Genomic DNA, 22,129 nt, shown 5'->3' on the forward strand with positions numbered 1-22,129 from the left:
CATTTTATGAACAGATGGATTAGAGGTATAATAAATAGTTAAATATTTTCTGCAGATTTGACTTACATAATCATTTGAGCATATAAACAAATAATGATACTCGCTTCCAACTTCAGTAAAACAAAGCAGACAGATTCTGTCTTCACGTGGTGTTCTAGTCCATCGCCCAGTCTCTTTTGACAGATAGTTATTCTATTTTTTTGTTTGAGCATAGTTAAGTTTTTTCAAACTGAAATTGATGTTTAAATATTGCATATGTTTGACCACGGGAAGAATTTTCAATATCAGTATACCATTGTTGTATAAATTGTCCATACAGAATAGTTTTAAAACTAACCCTAAGGTTATTTTCATTCATAGTGAAAGTTTTTTGTTGTAACCATACGTGAAGTCAACTTGTTTTGTATGTTTTGAAGGTATAAATGAAAAATATGTTTTGGAGATGTGATTAATCGTTAAAAGGAGTTCGTAAACACCCGACCCTTTTCGCCATGAATTTTTGAAGTTTTTTGGTATATAAAATGTCTAAATGTGTTCGCTAAAGATAAAGATTTGGCATAATTTCGTTACGCACTAATTGATGACACACCTGCGTACCTGTGTACCGAAAATGTACGATACATAGCAAGTAGCCAGTGGGCTATACGCGGTATCATACAGTGGTCATTTTGACTATAATTTATTCCACGAAATGATCACGATTTCTTTAGGGTGTTAAAGTGCATGCTTCAATAAAATTCAAAAGATGAATCTTATGGTGACGGAAGGGTGATCAAAATAAGGAGCATACATACGATTGAAGGAATTTCTACATGGAGCATCGCCTTGCTATGGGAATTAAATGTTGTATACGTTAAGGATGTGCACTTGCCGGAATATTTCTCTATACAATTTAGTTTTCAACGTGTCAAGAAAGAAGATACATTATCAAATGAGTAGTTCAGCTCTACTTATGGTTTCACTTCACCAGTGTAATTCGTTTGCGGACTTATTTTTTTACTCCGATTCTTCTTCTTATTATTATTCTTTCTTCTTCTTCCACTTTCCGCCGTAAAGGTTTCCGACACATTTTCTCAGAAACTGGAAGTCGGATCTTCACCAAACTTTGAGGGATTATTACTGATAGCCTTTAGATGTGCGAACACCTTTTTGTTTTTTCCGATTACCATCCAAGATGGCCGCCACAGCCTCTGATTGGCTGAAACATTTTAAGCCATAACTTTTGTTATATTCGGCGCATCAAAATAAAATTTGGAGGAAATTATCGGTATAGGACGTGCTCTAAAGTCGAATTGTCAACAAAATGGCCGCCATAATTTTTTGTATTTTTTGGGTAAATAAAATGTCTAAAGGTGTTCGCTAAAGATAACCAATGTCACCTATCCAATTTTACATGTTTTATAGATATTTTCCAATGCATTCCAAATTTGGTATGCAGGTGTATGATTGTACCGCGAACTCAACCATGACATCCGTTTTCTAATTAGACAAAATGGCTGCCATTTACTGGTTATTGATTGGTCGAAACTCCGTTATTGTTCGATTTCGTTCAAATTAAGTATGTATGTGTAATATGGCATTGCAAGCTCAACTGCGACATTTGTTTTCTCATTTGACAAAATGGCCGCCATATACTGGCTTCTGATTGGTTGAAATTTAGATATTGTTCGATTTTGGTGATTTTTTTTTTATATATATTGTTTAATTTTATGAAAATTGGTATAAAGGGGTATTAGGGGTCTGCAAATTCAAATGCAAAAGTGACGTTGCCATACCAACAACATGGAGGCTTCAGATTCGTTGAAATTCAGATATTGTTCGATTTCACTCAAATTTAGAATGAAGGTGTTTTATGCCATTTTGATCCTTTTCTGATGTATCTTTGCGACTATTGGGGCAGTTTAGGGGAATTCTGTAATGGTCCGCCATTATAATTAGTTTAGTACTTGTTTTAATTAAGTCTATTGTAACCTCACTAACATATCTTAGTATGATTTAGTACTAATATTAAAACCCGGCCTTCTCTGCACCGACCGACGCATTTATAAAAACAATCTCGTCGTCAGAAAGCTACGTTATCGCAGCTAAGTGTGATTGAGTCCTGTAGCTTATTGGCACCATGGGCAATCGTCATCATGATTTCAAGGAATTACAATATTGTCATAATTTGCTTAATTTCAGCTGTCATATACTTCTGAACTTGGATCTTGTGAATTGACGTCACGATGAAGCTGTCTCCACGGGAACGGGAGAGCCTGCTGGTATTCCAGGTTGGATCTCTGGCCCAGAAACGTCTCGCCCGGGGGGTCAGACTCAATCATCCAGAGGCGGTGGCCCTTATTGCGTCACAGGTATGATATTTTATCGTTACCGCTTCATTTCTGTCAGATTTATTTTCCCGATTGTTTTGTAAGCGTGACATATCCAAGTATTTGAAGTCATGACATGTGTCTGAGTAAATATTTGAAATAGAAAGGCATGTCTCTAAATATTTTTCGAGTGATTGAAATTTCTTCTAGATACAACGCGAAATTCTTGCAACCTTTCGAAAATATGGTCACTGTATCTTTTTTCTTTTTCAAAATTTCGATAAATCGCACAATTTCCAAAGAAGTTTTTAAATCTTTAAAGTTATTTTGAATGCGGAGTCATTGTGTCGTGTCCTTTTCAATTTATTTGTACTGGAATGTTTCTCTGCATCAGTTTGTAATAGGTAGATAAGCCTGACTTCTGTCTGAAAGAGTAAACAAACTCTACTTTTTCCAAAGGATTTTTTCCTTCGAAAATATACAACGTATTATTTGATGTTCGACATCTTGTATTTAAATTTCTTTATCTGACAGATCCAGGAGATGATTAGAGATGGTCATTCTGTATCCGAACTAATGGCTAAAGGAAGGGAGCTTCTAGGTAGGTAGTTTATCTGATGTATAGCGGATTGGAGGACAATAAATTCTTAATATGTGGCATATCTAATGGCTAAAGGAAGGGGATTCTAGTCAAGTATTATACCTGATCACTAAAGGAAGAGAACCTCTAGGTAAGTGGTATATCTGATGTCTAGTGGATGAGGACTTTTAGGTAAGTGGTATTTATGATGTCTAGAGGACGAGAACCTCTGGGTAAGCGGTATATCTGATGTCTAGAGGACGAGAACGTCTAGGTAAGTGGTATATCTGATGTGTAGAGGACGAGAACCTCTAGGTAAGTGGTATATATGATGTTTAGAGGACGAGAACGTCTAGGTAAGTGGTATATATGATGTGTAGAGGACAAGAACCTCTAGGTAAGTGGTATATATGATGTGTAGAGGACAAGAACTTTTAGGTAAGTGGTATATCTGATGTGTAGAGGACAAGACCTTTTAGGTAAGTGGTATATCTGATGTGTAGAGGACAAGACCTTTTAGGTAAGTGGTATATCTGATGTGTAGAGGACAAGAACTTTTAGGTAAGTTGTATATCTGATGTGTAGAGGACAAGAACTTTTAGGCAAGTGGTATATCTGATGTGTAGAGGACAAGACCTTTTAGGTAAGTGGTATATCTGATGTGTAGAGGACAAGACCTTTTAGGTAAGTGGTATATCTGATGTGTAGAGGACAAGAACTTTTAGGCAAGTGGTATATCTGATGTGTAGAGGACAAGACCTTTTAGGTAAGTGGTATATCTGATGTGTAGAGGACAAGACCTTTTAGGTAAGTGGTATATCTGATGTGTAGAGGACAAGAACTTTTAGGTAAGGGTTATATCTGATGTGTAGAGGACGAGAACGTCTAGGTAAGAGGTATATATGATGTGTAGAGGACAAGAACCTCTAGGTAAGTGGTATATATGATGTTTAGAGGACGAGAACGTCTAGGTAATTGGTATATATGATGTGTAGAGGACAAGAATTTTTAGGTAAGTGGTATATCTGATGTGTAGAGGACAAGAACTTTTAGGTAAGAGTTATATCTGATGTGTAGAGGACGAGGACGTCTAGGTAAGTGGTATATCTGATGTCTAGAGGACGAGAATTTCTAGGTAAGTGGTATATCTAATGTCTAGAGGACGAGAATTTCTAGGTAAGTGGTATATATGATGTATAGGGGACATCTTAGGTATGTAGTCTGATCATATGTTGAATGACCAGGTATTCCTAGTACGTAAATTCAAATCAAATCAGTGTTGATACAACTCCATTTCAGCTCATCTACAATAAAGTTCGTGTGAGCATACGTTTCGCGTTCTCAGTTTGTACATAAAAATCCGTTGCACAACCACGAGGCCAGGAGTCATGATATTTACTCTGTAGTTTGCTGGAATTATGAGCGACTGTAAGATTTGTTCATAAAAATATATACTTGACCCACAGTTTAAGTTACAAATTTTAAGGGGTTAAATAAGCTCCTTTCCGTTCTCTGCACCCTGGAATATGTCAGGAAAAAATTGGCACCTGGATGTAAAATTAGTTTTGCAGTAAAAGTTTATAGGTGGCATCCCGAACGTTTTATTTATTAGTGATGTTGAAACATCTGTGAAAGAGTAGACGTATGGAAAGAGGCGTCGACAGAATTACATAATCCCATTAGTGATTATTCTACGATATCTTTGTAGTATGTTTATTTCCTCCAATGGATAAAGCAACAAAAATATATTTTATATTTTCAATAAGAAAACGACTTGTCATCGGTGGTGTTTAGATAACATAGAATAAGATAGGATTCCACCAGATTGTGTTAACATTCACTGTCTCACCTTGAAAAGATGAGGTAGCGCACAAAAGTAAAATCTACACATTGGGTGTTAAATATCATAGGTAAATATAAACAAATCATTTGAAATTACCTTATATTTTCTATGTATGCTGTAATATTTTTTTATTTTTTAAAACAATATGAAAATATCAGGTCGGTTTGTTTGTAAAAAAGTTAAATTTCACCATCAAACTGGTTGGTTTGAGTGTATAATTTTTTACACACGATGTTTTGTAAAATTTACGTGCTTGACATAATTATCGAACTGATATTTTTCATAATTTTGAATGAAAATTAATGGCTTAACTTGCTATTAATGATATTTGTATGATCATTAGCTAGCTCATCGTGCTATTTTAACGACGACAGTTAAGGTCATCCTTCTTAGCCCTGACCACATGTCGCGTGGGTCCCGTATTCCGTCTTTGCGTATTGCAGATTTATCTTCTCTTGTTAGCAGGTATTGATTGTTACGTCATTGGTTTGTGTGAGAAAATTACTTCGTTTTCCCAAAAATTGATGACGTTACTCTCACAAACCAATGACGTAACAATCAATACTTGCTCACAAGAGAAGATAACTCTGCAATACGCAAAGACGGAGTTCGCAACAACTTAGGTTTTATTCAATATTTCAACTTTACCTGAGACGCTTGATATCTAACTTGATGGTATAACTCACAAAATGGGCTGTGTCAAGGTGATCACCATTAAACTGAAAGCAAATAAAAGAAAAAAACACAAAAAAGGGGGATTATAGGTCCCTAATGCAATTTGTTTGATTACTTTAAGTTTTTAAGGAGATCGACTTCCGTAAAATTTTGTAAGGCGTCATGAAATTGCTCCAATAGTTTGATTTTAGACACATTAATTATCATAACTAGATTCTCCCAATCCCCTTTATCATTGAATGCACGTTTTGTTTCATAGAAAGGTAAAAAACTAAGCCTGTCATTAGTTGCCGAACAAGTTTGACATAATTCCATAATTCCAGTAGGAGGTTGTATGGTTTTAGTTGATTTTTTTCTATCAGCTGTTTGACAAACTACGGAAAACCGTGCTGGTTTAACGGTAGTCACGACCACCATACCTTGGTCGATATCTTGTGGTGTGGAAGGTACTGAAGCAAGAGGCCTTACAATTGTGGTGCAGAAGTTTGAAATTCTATTATTATCTTGAGTTATGAATGCAATTATACAAATTGTGATAAGATTAGTGGGATAGACTGGATTGCGCGTCTGACAAAAATCAACACGTCGTTTGAAACACTGACTCACTTCATCGTTCTTGAGTATAACATATATTTTTTTTTTCAACATTCAATGAAACAGCTTAGGCCTCTAGTTGGTATTTCGCGGTCATAGTACTCGTATGAGAATCACATTTGGAAGTCATTTTTATCGGCAGTAGTAAGTAAGTCAATGGCTTTAAAAATTTCAAATTTCCCATTAATACCCAAAAGGGGGAAAGACGTTATGATCATGATCTTATCATCTTCCATTATAGTACTACATGTCAACAATTTATAGTATTCCCTTAAGTTTGTAATATTGTTATGTGGAAGTTTAAGCGTTAGTGGTAATTTGTTGTCTAATTCGACCAACAATTCTTGTAAGTTGTTTGGTGAAATAGCGCTAGGTGACAGATGTCATAGTGCAAGCATGTATGTATGCGCAAATTTTCTGTGTAAAACGTTGCGGTTTGTAGCCTATATCGTATTTCTTCCACAACCATATCAAGTTGAATGAAAATATGCATACATTCCTTTAACTTCCCCACTCTTCGATTCAACCCATTGGAAAAAGTTAATATTCGCGCATTTTATTGTGTAAAACTCTCGATAATATTATTGATACCACGTCTGTTGCCCTCAACCTGTGTACGTGTTATGTTTTGAATTGTTAGATTTTCCTTAAGGACATGATTTATCTTTCGTTGATTTGATGATAATGTCCCTATCTGACCTCTAATGGCGCTTAAGGCGCTATCCAACACTGTTCCGAACAGAAAACTTAAAGCCTTTCCTACAAAAGGTAGTATGGAACGTTTTGTTTTAGCGTGTAATTTCCTGTATTCAATGAAATTGGACAGTAAACATTGGGTTGCATTATGTACTGATGCTTAGATATTGTTGCGTGTACAGCTACCTATGTCGCCTAAAATACTTGATCTGCAGATATTACAGTTCGCTTTATATCTTGGGAAAGTCTATCCAAGAACATATTGTCTGGTTCAAGATCTATTAGAAAATTTACTAACCATTTTGAACGGGTGATTGTAACTTTATTAATTTTCCTAAAGATAATGTTTTCATACACGTGTTGAATCCCCGAGTGTAAAAGAACCAGTGTTACCATTACCTATTCTTTCATTAGTGCTTTTGTTGTGCAGATTGTTGGTTCGGAATTGCGTTACTCTATCCTGCAGTTATATATCCGGCTATGCCTAAAGCCCAAAGTTGAATTTTCTTGTTTTGCACGGGTGCCTCTTACAAATATTTCAAAGGTTTGTAATCGGTCCTGATTACGAATTCCGCGTTGTGTAAGAAATGATCCAAATTTTGGGGATAGTAATGGATAGCAAATGCTTCTTTCTCTATGGTGGAACACCTAGTTCGTGTATCAGATAGTTTGTGCGGCAGGTTATAAAGTGGTATCTCATTCCTAACGTTAGATAACATATTTTGCCCTTCCTCACATGGCTGAGTCAAATACATATCGCTAGCATCTGTATATAATACAATCCATGTTACTAGGGTTATAACGTCATCTATCATAAGGTCCATGAACCCATCATAATCAATTTTATTTGTACATGCATAGCTGGTCAGTTGAGACTTAAGATTATATATATGTAATCATGGATTCATTCAGCTACTTCCTAGATATACGTAACCATCTGCACCTATATGACTGTACCCTCCACTAAGTACACTATCTAATACAGCTTTTTTGACAGTAAAAAAACACCAACATACCATATAACGTATGTATTATTCAGGTTACAGACAAGTGTTACCGGGTGTAGCAAGCATGATAGGAGATGTGCAAGTGGAGGGAACCTTCCATGATGGAACAAAATTGGTGTGTATATATACAAATTTGAAAACACTTGGGAATCGTTTTTTTTTTTTTACCAATTCTGTAAAATCTAGTGGTTTGACAAACCATGCCTATAACGTGTTTTTGTATTAAATCCTTTACAAGCCATGGGGAAACAGTGATTGTTTTGCTCAGTTTTACTGCTGAATAAAGGCTGTTTGCCGTAGCTAAAAACTGCATTGTTTTCCCAAAATGACCCAAAACTGAGGATGATATTGCCAAATTCAATACAAATAATGTTATTTTTTCCAAATTCGAAAAGGAACAGGCTCTTATAAAATTTAGGTACCAATCCAATGGTAAACAAATTTGAAAATTATTTGATTATTTTACAGGTGACAGTCCACAAGCCGATTTGTCGACAAGATGGTGACCTTGAACTTGCTTTATATGGAAGTTTTCTCCCAGTTCCCAGTATGGATTTGTTCGATAAAAATCTTCCGAAAGACGAGGTATTTGATTACGATGTTCCTTCTTAAGGATTTCTGCTTCTTTACATATTTCGAGTATAAAGCAATATTTGTGTAACTTTTCCAGTGTCGTTTATGTTAATAGCTCCAGTATAATTTACATATAAAACTTCACATTCGTTGTTTTGTCATAAATATGGCTGTGAATGTATATATAGCGACTGAGCTGACCTAGTGTGCTCGATCATGGATGTAAGTTGTTACGCCCCGAAGGTGATGTGCGACGGTGCATAGCGATTTCATTTAATCTACAATAATGTATACATTATATAGTAGAAAGAGAAGAAGATGTTTATGTAGCGTTTTTAGATAGTAAGAAGGCATTTAAAACCGTATGGCATGATGGTTTGTTCGGTGTCACTTCAGAGACATGACATATTTTGAAGGTAATACACACAGATGTAAAAAGTAGTGTTGTATTTAAGGGTTTAAATTCAAGATCGATCCGTACGGAGAGAGGTATTGTACAGGGGGGGTGCGTTGTCTGCCAAGATGTATCTTGTATTCCTAAACAGTTTATTAGACAGTATTAAAAAAAGTGGAAAGGGTGTACTTATTGCCAACTTAAGAATTTATGTCTGGTTAGTACACAACTTAAAAGCTTACAATGCATGCTTTAGATGTGCGAAGCGTGCAGTAGAAAGTGGCGTTTCACATTTTCTGCAGTTAAAAGTAAAATAGTGTATTTCTCTAGAAAAAAGGCGGGAAATCTTAATACGAAATTATATCTATATGGGCATGTTCTTCCAGAAGTTTAGGATATAACACATATTGGTGTGATGTTGAACAATAATTTTAATAGTATAGAACGTACAGTACGCGCATGTAATAAGCTTAAGAGTGGTGTCATGTGTTTAATTAAAAGTGGTTCTCATGCATGTGCATTAAATCCTTTAACGATTAGTAAAATACTTTAATCAAAAGTATATGCTTCAGCCCTATATGGGTGTGAATTATGGTGTCTTCCAAAAAACCGAAATTTTATTGTTAGTAAGAGCACAACGTTTTATTTTGAAGTCAATTCAATGGTTTCATACAAGAACTCGTACGGATATGTGCACATGCCTTCTGGGGTGGTTTAGTTTAGAAGCATACACAGATACCAAGAAATTGTTATTGTTTGGAAGATTATGTAACCTGGAGAAAGATTGTATATCATTTCTTGTGTTTTTTACTCGCATTTTCATGGCAGTTATTGGGACCTGTGTGTATAATAATGGAGTAATTAGAGTTCTAAAGAAACATGATTTATACTAATTAGTACAAGAATGTTCATCAAATGGATTATTTCCAGAGAAAAGTACATGGAAAGCAAAAGTAAAGCATTATGTACAGTTTTATGAAGAAAAAGCATGGAAGGAGAGAATAAGTGGTGACCGCGATTTCTGCAGATTTATATTTGTTCATAATAATTTGGCTCCTCATATATTGTGGAAATTGTTAATAAATTTCCTCAAAATAGAGAAGCCATACATAGTATAATGAAATGGATTGTATCTCCAAGACATTCAGAAAAACTGAATTATGTCATAAATGTGGAAAATGTATAACGATATATATACCCACATAGTTTTACAATGTGATTGTACAGAAGACTTACGAGATCAGTTATGGTGTCAAGCCATTAATACGTGTGAATTTATCTTTAGTGTATATTTACACTCTCATTCAGACTTTGAATTATTTCACCTACTGTTTGGTGACAAAATAACGTATGAACTGAATACATCAGAGTTAACAGAATTTTGTAAGGCATCAGTCAATCATATTTCAAAAATGCAAAAGGCATACTTCGAATGATTATTCAATACTTTTGTGTATATCATTTAATGCGAAACACAGTCATGTCCAAAAGAAAACATACTACTTTCATTCTTAACATTATTAATGATGTATTCTTTTGTAAACTGTACTCAATAACATAACATATTCCTTTTGTGTCAGTATAATAGGTATCGATATGTAATACCTGACCAATCGCTAAGCTAATACCTGTCCTTTGGAGATTACAGAGGAGCGAGTCATAGCCAGTCAAGTTTATCATTACGCGACCCACGTATTCTTTGATGTACATTAAAGGATCAAACAAGTCTCCTCGTCTCATCCCCAAGGTGGTGCACAATGAATCTTCAATTTTGCTATAGCATATTCCAGTGGTACAGAGAGAAAAAGTGAGCGAGCAAAACCCCTTGAGTATCGGGGATGACCTTTGTCGAGCTAGGATAGCAGTCACTGCGCGAGACCAGTTATACATTGGAGGAAAGTATAAACAAGTAGACAAGTCGTCACCGCCACCACTGCAGAACGTTTTGTTCACTAGATGTGAACTGTAAAGTATAAGATATAAAAAAAATAGCTCATGATGCTTTAAGACATAACATTTCGAATAATAATAATATACAACAACAGTATACCACATTTATATAGCCCCTTATTTAATTTGTAAAAGCGCTTTACAACATATGGATAATAGTAATAGTTATAATTGTGAAACAAAAACAAAGGCTTACGATCACTTCTATACATTTAGGCAAGCTAGGATACAGGTTAAGACATAATAACATCATATAGTTTATACAATTCCAGCCTCTGAAAGGGTTAGGGCGTGACGGTTTCCATCGATTAAGACATTACATTCTTGTATGGGTAAAGACATAATGGCTTCTGTATGGAACAAGATCTAAAACATCGTATGTGAGTTAATACTTATCAGGCCTGTGTTGGGTATGATATATGACAGCTCATGTATGGTTTAATATGAATGAACAATGCCGTGTGGGCTTACATATATAGTAATCATGTATTGAATACAATATATTCATTATAACATTCCGTTTATTGATTAAAATATAGAACAGTTCCCGTTTAAATATACAAAGTCCCCGTATAAATCAAGATATATGAAAGGACCCCAGCCCTCATTCTTGATTGTTATAATCATCCTCGATATCCAGGGGTTAAGCTCACTTTCGCTCTCTGCATCCCTGGATTATGTCATAGCAAAGTTGAAGGCACGTGGCTAGCTATTTGATTGGTGTCGGGTGAAAAAAAACTGACCAATAACTAGACTAATACTTGTCCTTTGAAGATACAAAGGAGCGACGTCCGACTTCAAAGCCTGTCAATTTTTACTGTTACGCAACCGCGATATTTTTTTGATGTACATCAAAGGACCAAACTAGTTTTCTTGTCTCATCTTCAAAGTGCTGCACATTGAGCCTTCGATTTTGCTATGACATATTCAGGGGTGTAGAAAGCGAAAGTGAGCTTAACCCCTGGATATCGAGGATGGTGCTATCATATACAACATCTCATGTAAGGGAAGATGAAGTTAATGTGATAAGACAAAATTGAACTACACACACATATATATATATCAGATGACATATCGAGGCACCTAAGACGCAGTCTTATTGTACAGTGTGAGGCCTATCTCTAACTAAAATATTCATGTTATTATTTGGTTGTTAATGTAAACCAGTTCTATAACCTTTGTCTAAGAGAACACAACTGTGCAATCAACCATGACTCTCGTATTGAAACTATTGGAACAGCTCTTCCTCTGTGCATCCAGGCATGAAATTATTACTCAAAACATCACACATCCTGAAGTAAAAGGATCATGCATTTGCATGATATCGAATTGCACATTTTAGGCTTCTACAATTTTATTTTCATCCTGTCTTGCGAAAGTGAAGGAGGTATTATTTTACACCCAATGCAGACTTTCTGAATCGGGCAATGCTATAGATATAGTGCATTGGGTGATGCTTTATTAGAAAAGGGGCAATTTCCCTACCACCCAATTTCACTGTGAAAAATAATATATAATAGATATAGGATTATCTGCAGTTTTTGCACATGTGAAAATTATAAAATCCTTCTTTTTATGTTCCACCAAACTCAAAATTAATAACGAAATACGTCCCAAATACCTTCAAATATTGGATATTTTCACTCAGTAAATAATGTGAAAATTGTAGAAAGATGTACAGTATACATTCTGTCATCTGGAATACTACACAGATATTTGTTGCGCTTGGAATAAATTACGTATGACTTTTTGACCACTAACTTGTAATTGCATATTGTTTATAAAAACAGTTGAAGTGTATTTATGTTGCAATGCTCATTTCTTTTTAATGAAAGTTTATTTAAGAGAGGTCCAACTTACCTATGGTGACTATCCAGTAAGTGACTGCTCAATAAATGATAATATCAATTATAAGACAGCCACAGGTAACAAACATGACGGAACTGGTAATGTCTCTTCAAAAACTTGGATTAAGTACAAACAGAACAATTAATTATGCAACGCAATGTTTTAAGCATTAAGATCAATAACAGTCTTGAGTGCTAAGGCTAAGTTTGTTTTGAACATAAAACAGGACTTAAAAAGCTATTTTCCGAGCTTTTGAAAACGTCTGTTTCCTTTGTCAAGCAAAGAGTTTAAACAGTTTACACTCTTTGTTTGACAAAGGAAACAGACGCATAAAATAAGATATCAATTCCTGTTTGTGTTCAAAATAAACTTAGATTTTATTGTTCATACCAAACTGATGAATCTTATTCCGAAATCTTGTGTGAGTTTTAAGTCACGGATTTGGTTTTTAGGCCTCCGACCATTCTGTTGATGCGCCCATTAATGTTGTTCCTGGCGAAATGTTTGTTCCTGCTGGCGACCTTGAACTCAATAAAGGTCGTAAGACTGTGACAATCAAGGTAACCAGTACCTGTGACAGACCAATTCAGGTATGTTTACTTGATTTGATTTTTATGTTAATTTATGACTTTAATAAAAATGAATATTTCAAAACAATAAATACCTTTGCGCCGATATTTATAGGACTAATGTTATTCATCAGTCTTTCAATTTAAGATCGGATAATTTTTTTTAAATATATGATGTACATCATTGAAATAAGGTAAACTGGTGTTTATATACGAAGAATTGCCACATCGCCTTATTCACCACAGAAGGAAAATTATTTCAAAATATTAAATTTTCAATTTGTATTGTGTGGATATTTGACGAAAAAACATAATAATGATAATCATTTAGAACATTTATATTTTATGCTTTCAATGTATATCGTTTGTGGAAGTGTACATATAAAGATATTTTATCGTTTATGGAATTTTTGGATTGTTTTTGTAGGTTGGTAGTCATTATCACTTCCTTGAGGTTAACAAGGACTTGGCGTTTGACCGAGGGGCTGCGTACGGAATGAGGCTGGTAAGTTTCATTCACCGCGGAATTGAAATTATAATTAATTTGTTTGCATATTCATATAATTAATTAAGTATGAATATTGTTTGAATATATTTTAGTTGCTGCTATATAAAGTGTATTGTAAGTGACCAAATAACAAAGACAAAGCAGATATAAAGCATATGAGGTTTTTATTGATTAAAAAACACCATGCCTCAATATTGGTCGTGACTTAGATGTTACTAACGCAACAGCAGCGTAAACGATCCCTCAACACTGATTTTAACGCCAATATCCGACTTGTGCATCGGCTGTCGCAGCTAAAAGCATATAAGAAAAGGACAAATACTAATCTTTTATATTTTAAAAACGAAATCACTTATTTATTCGGCAGAGCCTTATAATTTGCTTTGGGATTCCCTCTGCGTAAATGCTATTCTTCTCACTTCATTTCGATTGCACAGTGCAGAATTCATTTCTGGCTGTTTTGGCATTTGTAATAAACAACAAGAAATTCGAACTCCAAATTTATAAAACTAGGTGTTCAAGGAGGGTGAGCGTTTTTTACTTCATCAACGACACCCGTCATGTCAATCCCTGTGTTGTAAGTTTGTCCGTCAGCAGTACTGGTAGGCATATATCACGATTATATCAAAATTATGATAATACGGTTTCTACAAAATACAGATTTTGTTTTTGTGTAATTAATTTTTAAACTGGAAACAAAATGTAACAAAATGTTGGTTGTTTCCAAATTGCATAAATGCGGAACAGAATGCATAGAACACCCGATTCTAAAACTTGCATGAAATACCGTCGAAATCCGCAATATAAACTACTAAGTCACAATTGCCAAGTTAGAAAAAGTCGAGTATTAAAATCCTTTTAATCATTTCTTTTTCATAAAAACCTAAAAACAAAAACCATTAAGCAAACACCAATAAGTTGCAAGTGTACAGGTCCACGTACTTTGTCTAGTATAATCAACAATCAATATCGGGCGCACATGATATAACAAAATCTTTGTGTCATGGGGCAGCCGAAATGGGGTATCCTAATAAGAAGTTCCAATGGAAGTAAAATGGATTTTTTCAGTATTGCACAATTTTTTTTAATATTTTTCTGTTGTTTTCTCATGAACGTTCATATAGATATTATGCATTTTATCATGCGCGATGATTTTTACTCGTTTTAGCTTATTGCTTTTGAGTTTAAGATATGTAGATTTTGTAAAAACAATTCACTAGAAAAGTATAGGCAATTACTCCAGAATCGTAACCATGTTTTAAAATGTGGGTTTAGTTCATTTTGATATGTAAAATGAATAAACGCCATTTCGTCAGCGCTAAGAATAAAACAGGAAATTATAAATTATAATTGTAAACCTCTTCAGCACGTGCAATGATATTCATAATCTATCAACATTTGCCCGTGCACGTCTTATTCAAATAGAGATTGATGTACCACGTGAATACTAAGCATTCTGCATGTAAACGTCCTCCGAGGATTCCAACCTGTCGGGAACAAAAGGGGCAGTGTGTTATAACATGTAAACAAATTTTATTGTTATTTTGTAAATATGGCTGCAGATGTCACGGCATATCCCTGCTGCTTATGATTCCAAGCGATAGTTTCAAACAATATTATTGAGATCTATGTTAAAAATGTGCATGTATACCTGTATGAGATATCTAATACTGTAATGGGTTTATTCAGAACATCCCAGCCGGAAATGCAGTCCGATTTGAGCCTGGTGAAACCAAGTCTGTCAATCTGGTACAGGTCGGAGGTGAACAGTAAGTGACTATAGATGTATGTTCCTTGCTTCCACTAAAGTTCATAAATGATTTTATTATAAGTGGTGGATTGGTCCAGTGGTTAAACGACTGGCCTATTTTACTTTATACAATCATACGATAAACATGTTCTTTAGCGCGAATGCTTGTCATGTTGATAGTGTTCCCATTTACCGTCTCACTCTGTTGTGGTTTTTGTGAAAGAGAAAATTAAAACGTGAACAACAAACAGTAAACTTTATCTTGAATATCGCTATTTTCAAGTTTTTAATAGACAATATCTTGTGAAGTGAAAGTTTGAAATTTGCAAGTTCAATTTCAAAAGATATATTCATACTTTTTTTGTCAAATATGTCATCAAGTATATTGACACCATTTCGTAAAACAGCCGTGATGTCCCAATTTGTTCTTAACACTTTTGGTATAATTACATGTTTTTGTGAAGTTGTGTAAACCTTGTGCAATATTGGCAAGAGATAAAAAGCTGACCATCCACGTAAATGACCAGGGTCAGGGTTTGAACGTATAAAACTCGAATCTAGGGGTCCTCTACCTTTAAGGGTCGTTACCGGAATAGTCCTTTGTAAAAGACTCCAATCTAGGGGTCCTCTACCGTTATGGCTCGTTACCAGAATAGTCCTTTGTGTAAGACTCCAATCTAGGGGTCCTCTACCTTTAAGGCTCGTTACCAGAATAGGCCTTCACATAGGACTCCAATCTGCTGGTCCTCTAACGTTTTTGCTCGTTACCAGAATAGGCCTTCACGTAAGACTCCAATCTACTAGTCCTCTACCGTTATGACTCGTTACCAGAATAGTCCTTCGTGTATGGCTCCAATCTGCTAGTCTTATACCTTAGAGGCTCGTTACCAGAATAGTCCTGCGTGTAGGACTCCAATCTGCTTGTCCTCTACCTTAGAGGCTCGTTCGTTACACGCAGGACTCTTCAGGTAACGAGACTCTAAGGTAGAAGACTAGCAGATTGGAGTCCTACGTGAAGGCCTATTCTGGTAACGAGCCATAACGGTAGAGGACCAGCAGTGTAGGACTCTTATCTGCAAATAATGCATAATTCAGAGGGCAGAGCACCCAACAGTAACTTAGGAAGAAACTGGTGGTCAAATCATACAGATAAATCTCGAATTGATTCCTAAAAGGGCCAAGTTGTAAATTTACTGATATTTCATCAAATGGAAAGCAATCTACTGGTCCTCTACCGTTATGGCTTGTGACCAGAATAGGCCTTCACGTAGGACTCCAATCTGCTGGTCCTCTACCTTTATGGCTCGTTACCAGAATAGTCCTTCGTGTATGGCTCCAATCTGCTAGTCTTATACCTTAGAGGCCTGTAACCAGAATAGTCCTTCGTGTATGGCTCCAATCTGCTTGTCCTCTACCTTAGAGGCCTGTTACCAGAATAGTCCTTCGTGTATGGCTCCAATCTGCTAGTCTTTTACCTTAGAGGCGCGTTACCAGAATAGTCCCTCGTGTATGGCTCCAATCTGCTAGTCTTATACCTTAGAGGCCTGTTACCAGAATAGTCCCTCGTGTATGGCTCCAATCTGCTAGTCTTCTACCTTAGAGGCCCGTTACCAGAATAGTCCTTCGTGTATGGCTCCAATCTGCTAGTCTTATACCTTAGAGGCCCGTTACCAGAATAGTCCTTCGTGTATGGCTCCAATCTGCTAGTCTTATACCTTAGAGGCCCGTTACCAGAATAGTCCTTCGTGTATGGCTCCAATCTGCTAGTCTTATACCTTAGAGGCCCGTTACCAGAATAGTCCTTCGTGTATGGCTCCAATCTGCTAGTCTTATACCTTAGAGGCCCGTTACCAGAATAGTCCTTCGTGTATGGCTCCAATCTGCTAGTCTTATACCTTAGAGGCCCGTTACCAGAATAGTCCTTCGTGTATGGCTCCAATCTGCTAGTCTTATACCTTAGAGGCGCGTTACCAGAATAGTCCTTCGTGTATGGCTCCAATCTGCTAGTCTTATACCTTAGAGGCCTGTTACCAGAATAGTCCCTCGTGTATGGCTCCAATCTGCTAGTCTTCTACCTTAGAGGCCTGTTACCAGAATAGTCCTTCGTGTATGGCTCCAATCTGCTAGTCTTTTACCTTAGAGGCTCGTTACCAGAATAGTCCTTCGTGTATGGCTCCAATCTGCTAGTCTTATACCTTAGAGGCTCGTTACCAGAATAGTCCTTCGTGTATGGCTCCAATCTGCTAGTCTTATACCTTAGAGGCTCGTTACCAGAATAGTCCTTCGTGTATGGCTCCAATCTGCTAGTCTTATACCTTAGAGGCCTGTTACCAGAATAGTCCCTCGTGTATGGCTCCAATCTGCTAGTCTTTTACCTTAGAGGCCTGTTACCAGAATAGTCCTTCTTGTTTGGCTCCAATCTGCTTGTCATCTACCTTAATGGCTCGTTACCAGAATAGTCCTTCAATATATAAATGGATTTAAGTATGACTAGACATAGGTCGTAACAGAGGGCGCAGTCTTTAGAAGTAAGATCGGAATACAGCCTGATGCAGAGAATGCATAATTCAGAGGGTAGAGCACACAGCAGTTACTATGGAAGAAACTGGTTGTCAAATCTCGAATTGATTCCTAATCGGGCCAAGTTGTTAAAACTTAATTTATTAATAATTTATTGACATGTCATCGAATAGAAATTTTATAGATACCATTTTTACAATGTTTAAGAGAAGACACTATATTGTAATAAGTTTGACAATGATGGAGTTACGAGAATACATTACATTGTATATCTATTTCTTGTTTCAGAGTATTAAGAGGAGGTAATGCTCTCTGTGATGGTCCAATGGACCCAGCTAAACTGAAGTGTATTCTGAAGAAAGTACAAGAAGGACAATTCCAACATCTGCCCCAGGCTAGTTTAACATCGATTATATCTAAAAGTTTAATTTAAATTTTGATTATAACTTTAATTGAGTCCCCATTTATACGTAAATGATAATATCTTAAAGGTCCATTTGTTTGTGGCTATTTAGTTGAACACTACCATGAAAGAAACTATTGATCGTCATGAGTCACTGAATTTTGATTGTGACGTTATTCCTTATGTCGACGCTTCATTAGTTGGTATGTTTATATTTAACTTACTTGGCGAAAAGGCCACGTGAGTTTGTGCCATAGTGCGACATTTATTTTCATTTGTTTTATCATTAATATTTAAAAACTTGTCCAGAACGGCTTAAGTGATTGTTTACACAAAAGATGTGCCCAGAAGAGGCTGACAGGTACATGTATACAATAGAAGTAATTGGTAAATCCTGAATTTAAAAACTACTTTTAAAGGGATCTAAACCTTCATTGGTATTTGGTATTTCTGGGCCAATGGAATAATGCCCCGTCTCATCATTAAATATCCTAGTTCTGAAAGGCACTCGGTAAGCCCTGTATCTGTATACGGTTTGAAGTTTAAAATCAACTTTAGAAGCATTAACATGGTAGCTGACCACCATTCGTAGTGGAATCATTTTACAATTTAGATAGATAACGGCGACAACCAAACTGCACTGTTAGAGAAATTCTTATAACTAACTATAGTTAGATACACGGGATAAATGGCCATCATTCAGGGAGCTTCTGTTACTAACTATAGTTAGATAAATCTGATAACCGACCGATCACCACTCTTGGACAACCTCTATAACTAACACTGTTTAACCTACTGTTTGATAAACAGGATAAACGGCCATTATGCAGGGGATTTCTGTTACTAACTGTAGTTAGAAAATATGTTTACCGACCACCACTCTTGGAAAGCCTCTATCACTAACTCTAGCTAGATAATACCTTATTTGGATAGGCTCTTCCGTACCTATTAGCATTTATCTAAAACAATGTATCGCAGGGAGTAGATCTGTTTTCTTAATGTGTTGCACTGTAATCTTTCAGCCTGATGCCAAGTCGTCAACAAAGAAATGCGTTATACCTAGACAACAGTATGCGTACATCTATGGACCTACAGTTGGAGATAAGGTAAGGATACAATTGTTATCTCCCTTACCAAGAGACAACTTGGTTTCCCTTTAACCCTTTCACCACTGTAGACCTTAATGGACTCATCCATATCAATGCATGGTAGAGTCTACTAAAGTTACATAGGGGTGAAAGGGTTAATGTATCTCACAAGGAAATGAACAAGTAGATATGACTAATTATTCCAACACCTGATAGATTGAAATAGTCACCAAGTAATAAAATGACACTTAAAAAACAATTATTCAAACTTAATTTTTTAAATCTCATGAGTTGTCAGTAATAGGGTGTCCAATATTGACATTCTAATCTGAGGCGCATTTGTTGTGAACAATACTATTTAGTATGCTCGAACAACATATCCGAGGATGTATTCAGAAATGACTCTGATTTTCCGTTTTACAGACTTTGTTTACTCTTCAAGTGCATAATCCTCATTAGGCTAGACAAGACGTTTAGCTCTGCACCATAAAAGCGGGACCAAAGTCATATTTAAGTCATATTTAAGTTACAGCATTTCATGAAAATTTCCAAATAATGCAACAACCTATTTTGTATTTATCCTCTTTGTCTATGGTTTCAAATATTGATTTATCGCGTAGGTTTTATTTTGTTTGCTTTGCAAAGTAGATTTTTTTTAAATTTTTTAATTGAATCAATCCAGACCCAATTGTTCAATCACTGATTAGCCTAAGGAGCCATGGGCAGTTTATAAAAATGTGTTTTCTGATAAATGTTTTTGTTGTCAAATGACGGGTTTATTCATCAATTTAAATTTAAATTTCACTCGGGTGTTTTTTTTTAAAATAAAGTAGAATGAAGTTTTTGTGTTAAATTGTTGTTAAGTTAATCAGGTATCAATACTTTTTTATAGATCTTAAATATTAATCTTTTTCAAATTTGTTAAATGAGCTTTATTATGTAAAGTCATGCAGTTGAGCAACATATGGCATTGTATATCTTGACACATTTTTACACAGATACGGCTGGGTGACACAAGCTTGATAATTGAGGTTGAGAAGGACTACACAGTGTACGGAGAGGAGCTAAAGTTTGGGGGAGGAAAGGTTATGAGGGAGGGGATGGGCCAGGCCGCTAACCGACCAAACAGGAGCTGGGATGTCCTGGACACCGTAATTACTAACGCTCTCATTCTAGACGCTGTCACTGGAATCGTAAAGGCGGATGTCGGGATCAAGGTTAGAATTTTGTTTGCGTCTGCATATATCCATGGTTGATCCATGATATTCAGATCAATTAGTTGTCTTTCAATGGATCAGTTTATAATTTAATCTTGCTGGTATCAAGCATTTCGATTGGCTTAAAATATGATGTTATCAGCCCATAACGTAAAAAATGACGTCGTCGTTTGTAACGTCGCCGTTTGTAACGTCGCTTTTGATTGACTGATACAGCGGCGTAACAATTTGTAAGAGAAAAGAGTCCATCAATAAAAGTGGATATCCACGGGGATTGTGTATAGAAGTTAAATTATACGGATTAACTTGAATATATAGTGTACTCTCATCATAATGCGCTTCGCGGTTAATTTAGAGTGCACTCCGTATTTTGTGTTATATCTCGATAACATAAAACATATATTCAAGTTAATCCTTAAATAACTGTCAAAAATTTGACGCTATCAAGAACATCTCTATTTATATTATATGAGGAAAAGTCCTTCTTATATCGGGCAGATACTCATGAAAGTAAAACACTCGTACGTTTTAAATTATATCTGTCAGGTACAATCACATTTGCTTGAATATCACAAATCTATGAAATAATATCATATTCTTGTATGTCTTTTTAGGTTAAAAATCGTTAAGTTTTGAAGTCTTAATAAAAAAAGTAAGATTACTAATTTACGTGACTTCCTTTAACTCTATTTTGCAGTGTGTTATGATAGCATAGTTGTTGATAAAATAATAGACTTTGGTTAACATGTAAATAATGTACTCTTGACCCTTACTTTAGGATGGGAGGATAGCAGGGATTGGAAAGGCTGGAAATCCGGATATAATGGACGGGATTACACCGGTAAGTAATAGGAATAATGAACGGGGATACACGGTAAGATGTAAGAATAATGAACGGGGTTACACAGGTAATTAATAGTTCTTGGACATGCTAGGGTATATTTAATGTTAAGTTTGAAATACAGTAAATAAAATATCCAGATTATGGTGAAACAAAAGCAAAGATTGATGTCAAGTTGTGTTTTAGTACTCAATTGTTATATTATTGTATTATGTATTCATTTCCTTTTTTGTGATGAAAGTATTCACGTTCATGTATCTGTCAAAGCTGTCTATGTCATATTTTTTATTTGCCTTTAACTATCCATGCTATTGAATATATTTATACCGATAAAATCGAACTGTATTTTTTAATGGATCCCTTATACTTGAATATGGCAGTGTGTTTGTTGAGTACGTTCACTTATTATTGAATATATCCATGCATTTATTGTATGCGTCATTTTGTGTATACCAGGGCCTTGTAGTAGGTGCGGGGACTGAGGCTATCGCTGGGGAGGGACTTATTCTAACAGCTGGGGCACTCGACGCCCACGTCCATTTTATCTGCCCACAGCTGGTGCGAGAGGCAGTGGCCTCTGGGGTCACCACAATGTTTGGCGGGGGCACCGGTCCAGCTACTGGTTCTAATGCTACCACATGTACCCCTGGACCTAACCATATCAGGTAAATTATTATTCACATATACATTTCATTTAATTATTTGTATGTAACAATGAAATATTAATGAAGCGAATTGTGTTCGTGCGATTGTTTTTATAGAAT

At 35.8% G+C, this 22,129-nt stretch overlaps 1 protein-coding gene across 1 annotated transcript in view; it reads left to right on the forward strand.

Moving 5' to 3' along the window:
• Window positions 1-2,186: 2,186 nt before the first annotated feature.
• LOC110455317 (urease subunit alpha-like) overlaps window positions 2,187-22,129 on the forward strand; it is a 29,574-nt gene continuing 9,631 nt past the window's right edge. The window contains exons 1-12 of the mRNA XM_021505392.1: window positions 2,187-2,351; window positions 2,844-2,910; window positions 7,737-7,819; window positions 8,173-8,289; window positions 12,922-13,059; window positions 13,466-13,543; window positions 15,236-15,315; window positions 18,105-18,210; window positions 19,242-19,325; window positions 20,306-20,524; window positions 21,303-21,365; window positions 21,822-22,030. Of these exons, the coding sequence (XP_021361067.1) occupies window positions 2,226-2,351; window positions 2,844-2,910; window positions 7,737-7,819; window positions 8,173-8,289; window positions 12,922-13,059; window positions 13,466-13,543; window positions 15,236-15,315; window positions 18,105-18,210; window positions 19,242-19,325; window positions 20,306-20,524; window positions 21,303-21,365; window positions 21,822-22,030 (1,370 nt within the window). The 5' untranslated portion in view covers window positions 2,187-2,225. The remainder of the gene's footprint in view (window positions 2,352-2,843; window positions 2,911-7,736; window positions 7,820-8,172; window positions 8,290-12,921; window positions 13,060-13,465; window positions 13,544-15,235; window positions 15,316-18,104; window positions 18,211-19,241; window positions 19,326-20,305; window positions 20,525-21,302; window positions 21,366-21,821; window positions 22,031-22,129) is intronic.

This window comes from Mizuhopecten yessoensis, unplaced genomic scaffold (assembly GCF_002113885.1).
Source record: "Mizuhopecten yessoensis strain PY_sf001 unplaced genomic scaffold, ASM211388v2 scaffold8195, whole genome shotgun sequence".
Taxonomy (NCBI): Eukaryota; Metazoa; Mollusca; class Bivalvia; order Pectinida; family Pectinidae; genus Mizuhopecten; species Mizuhopecten yessoensis.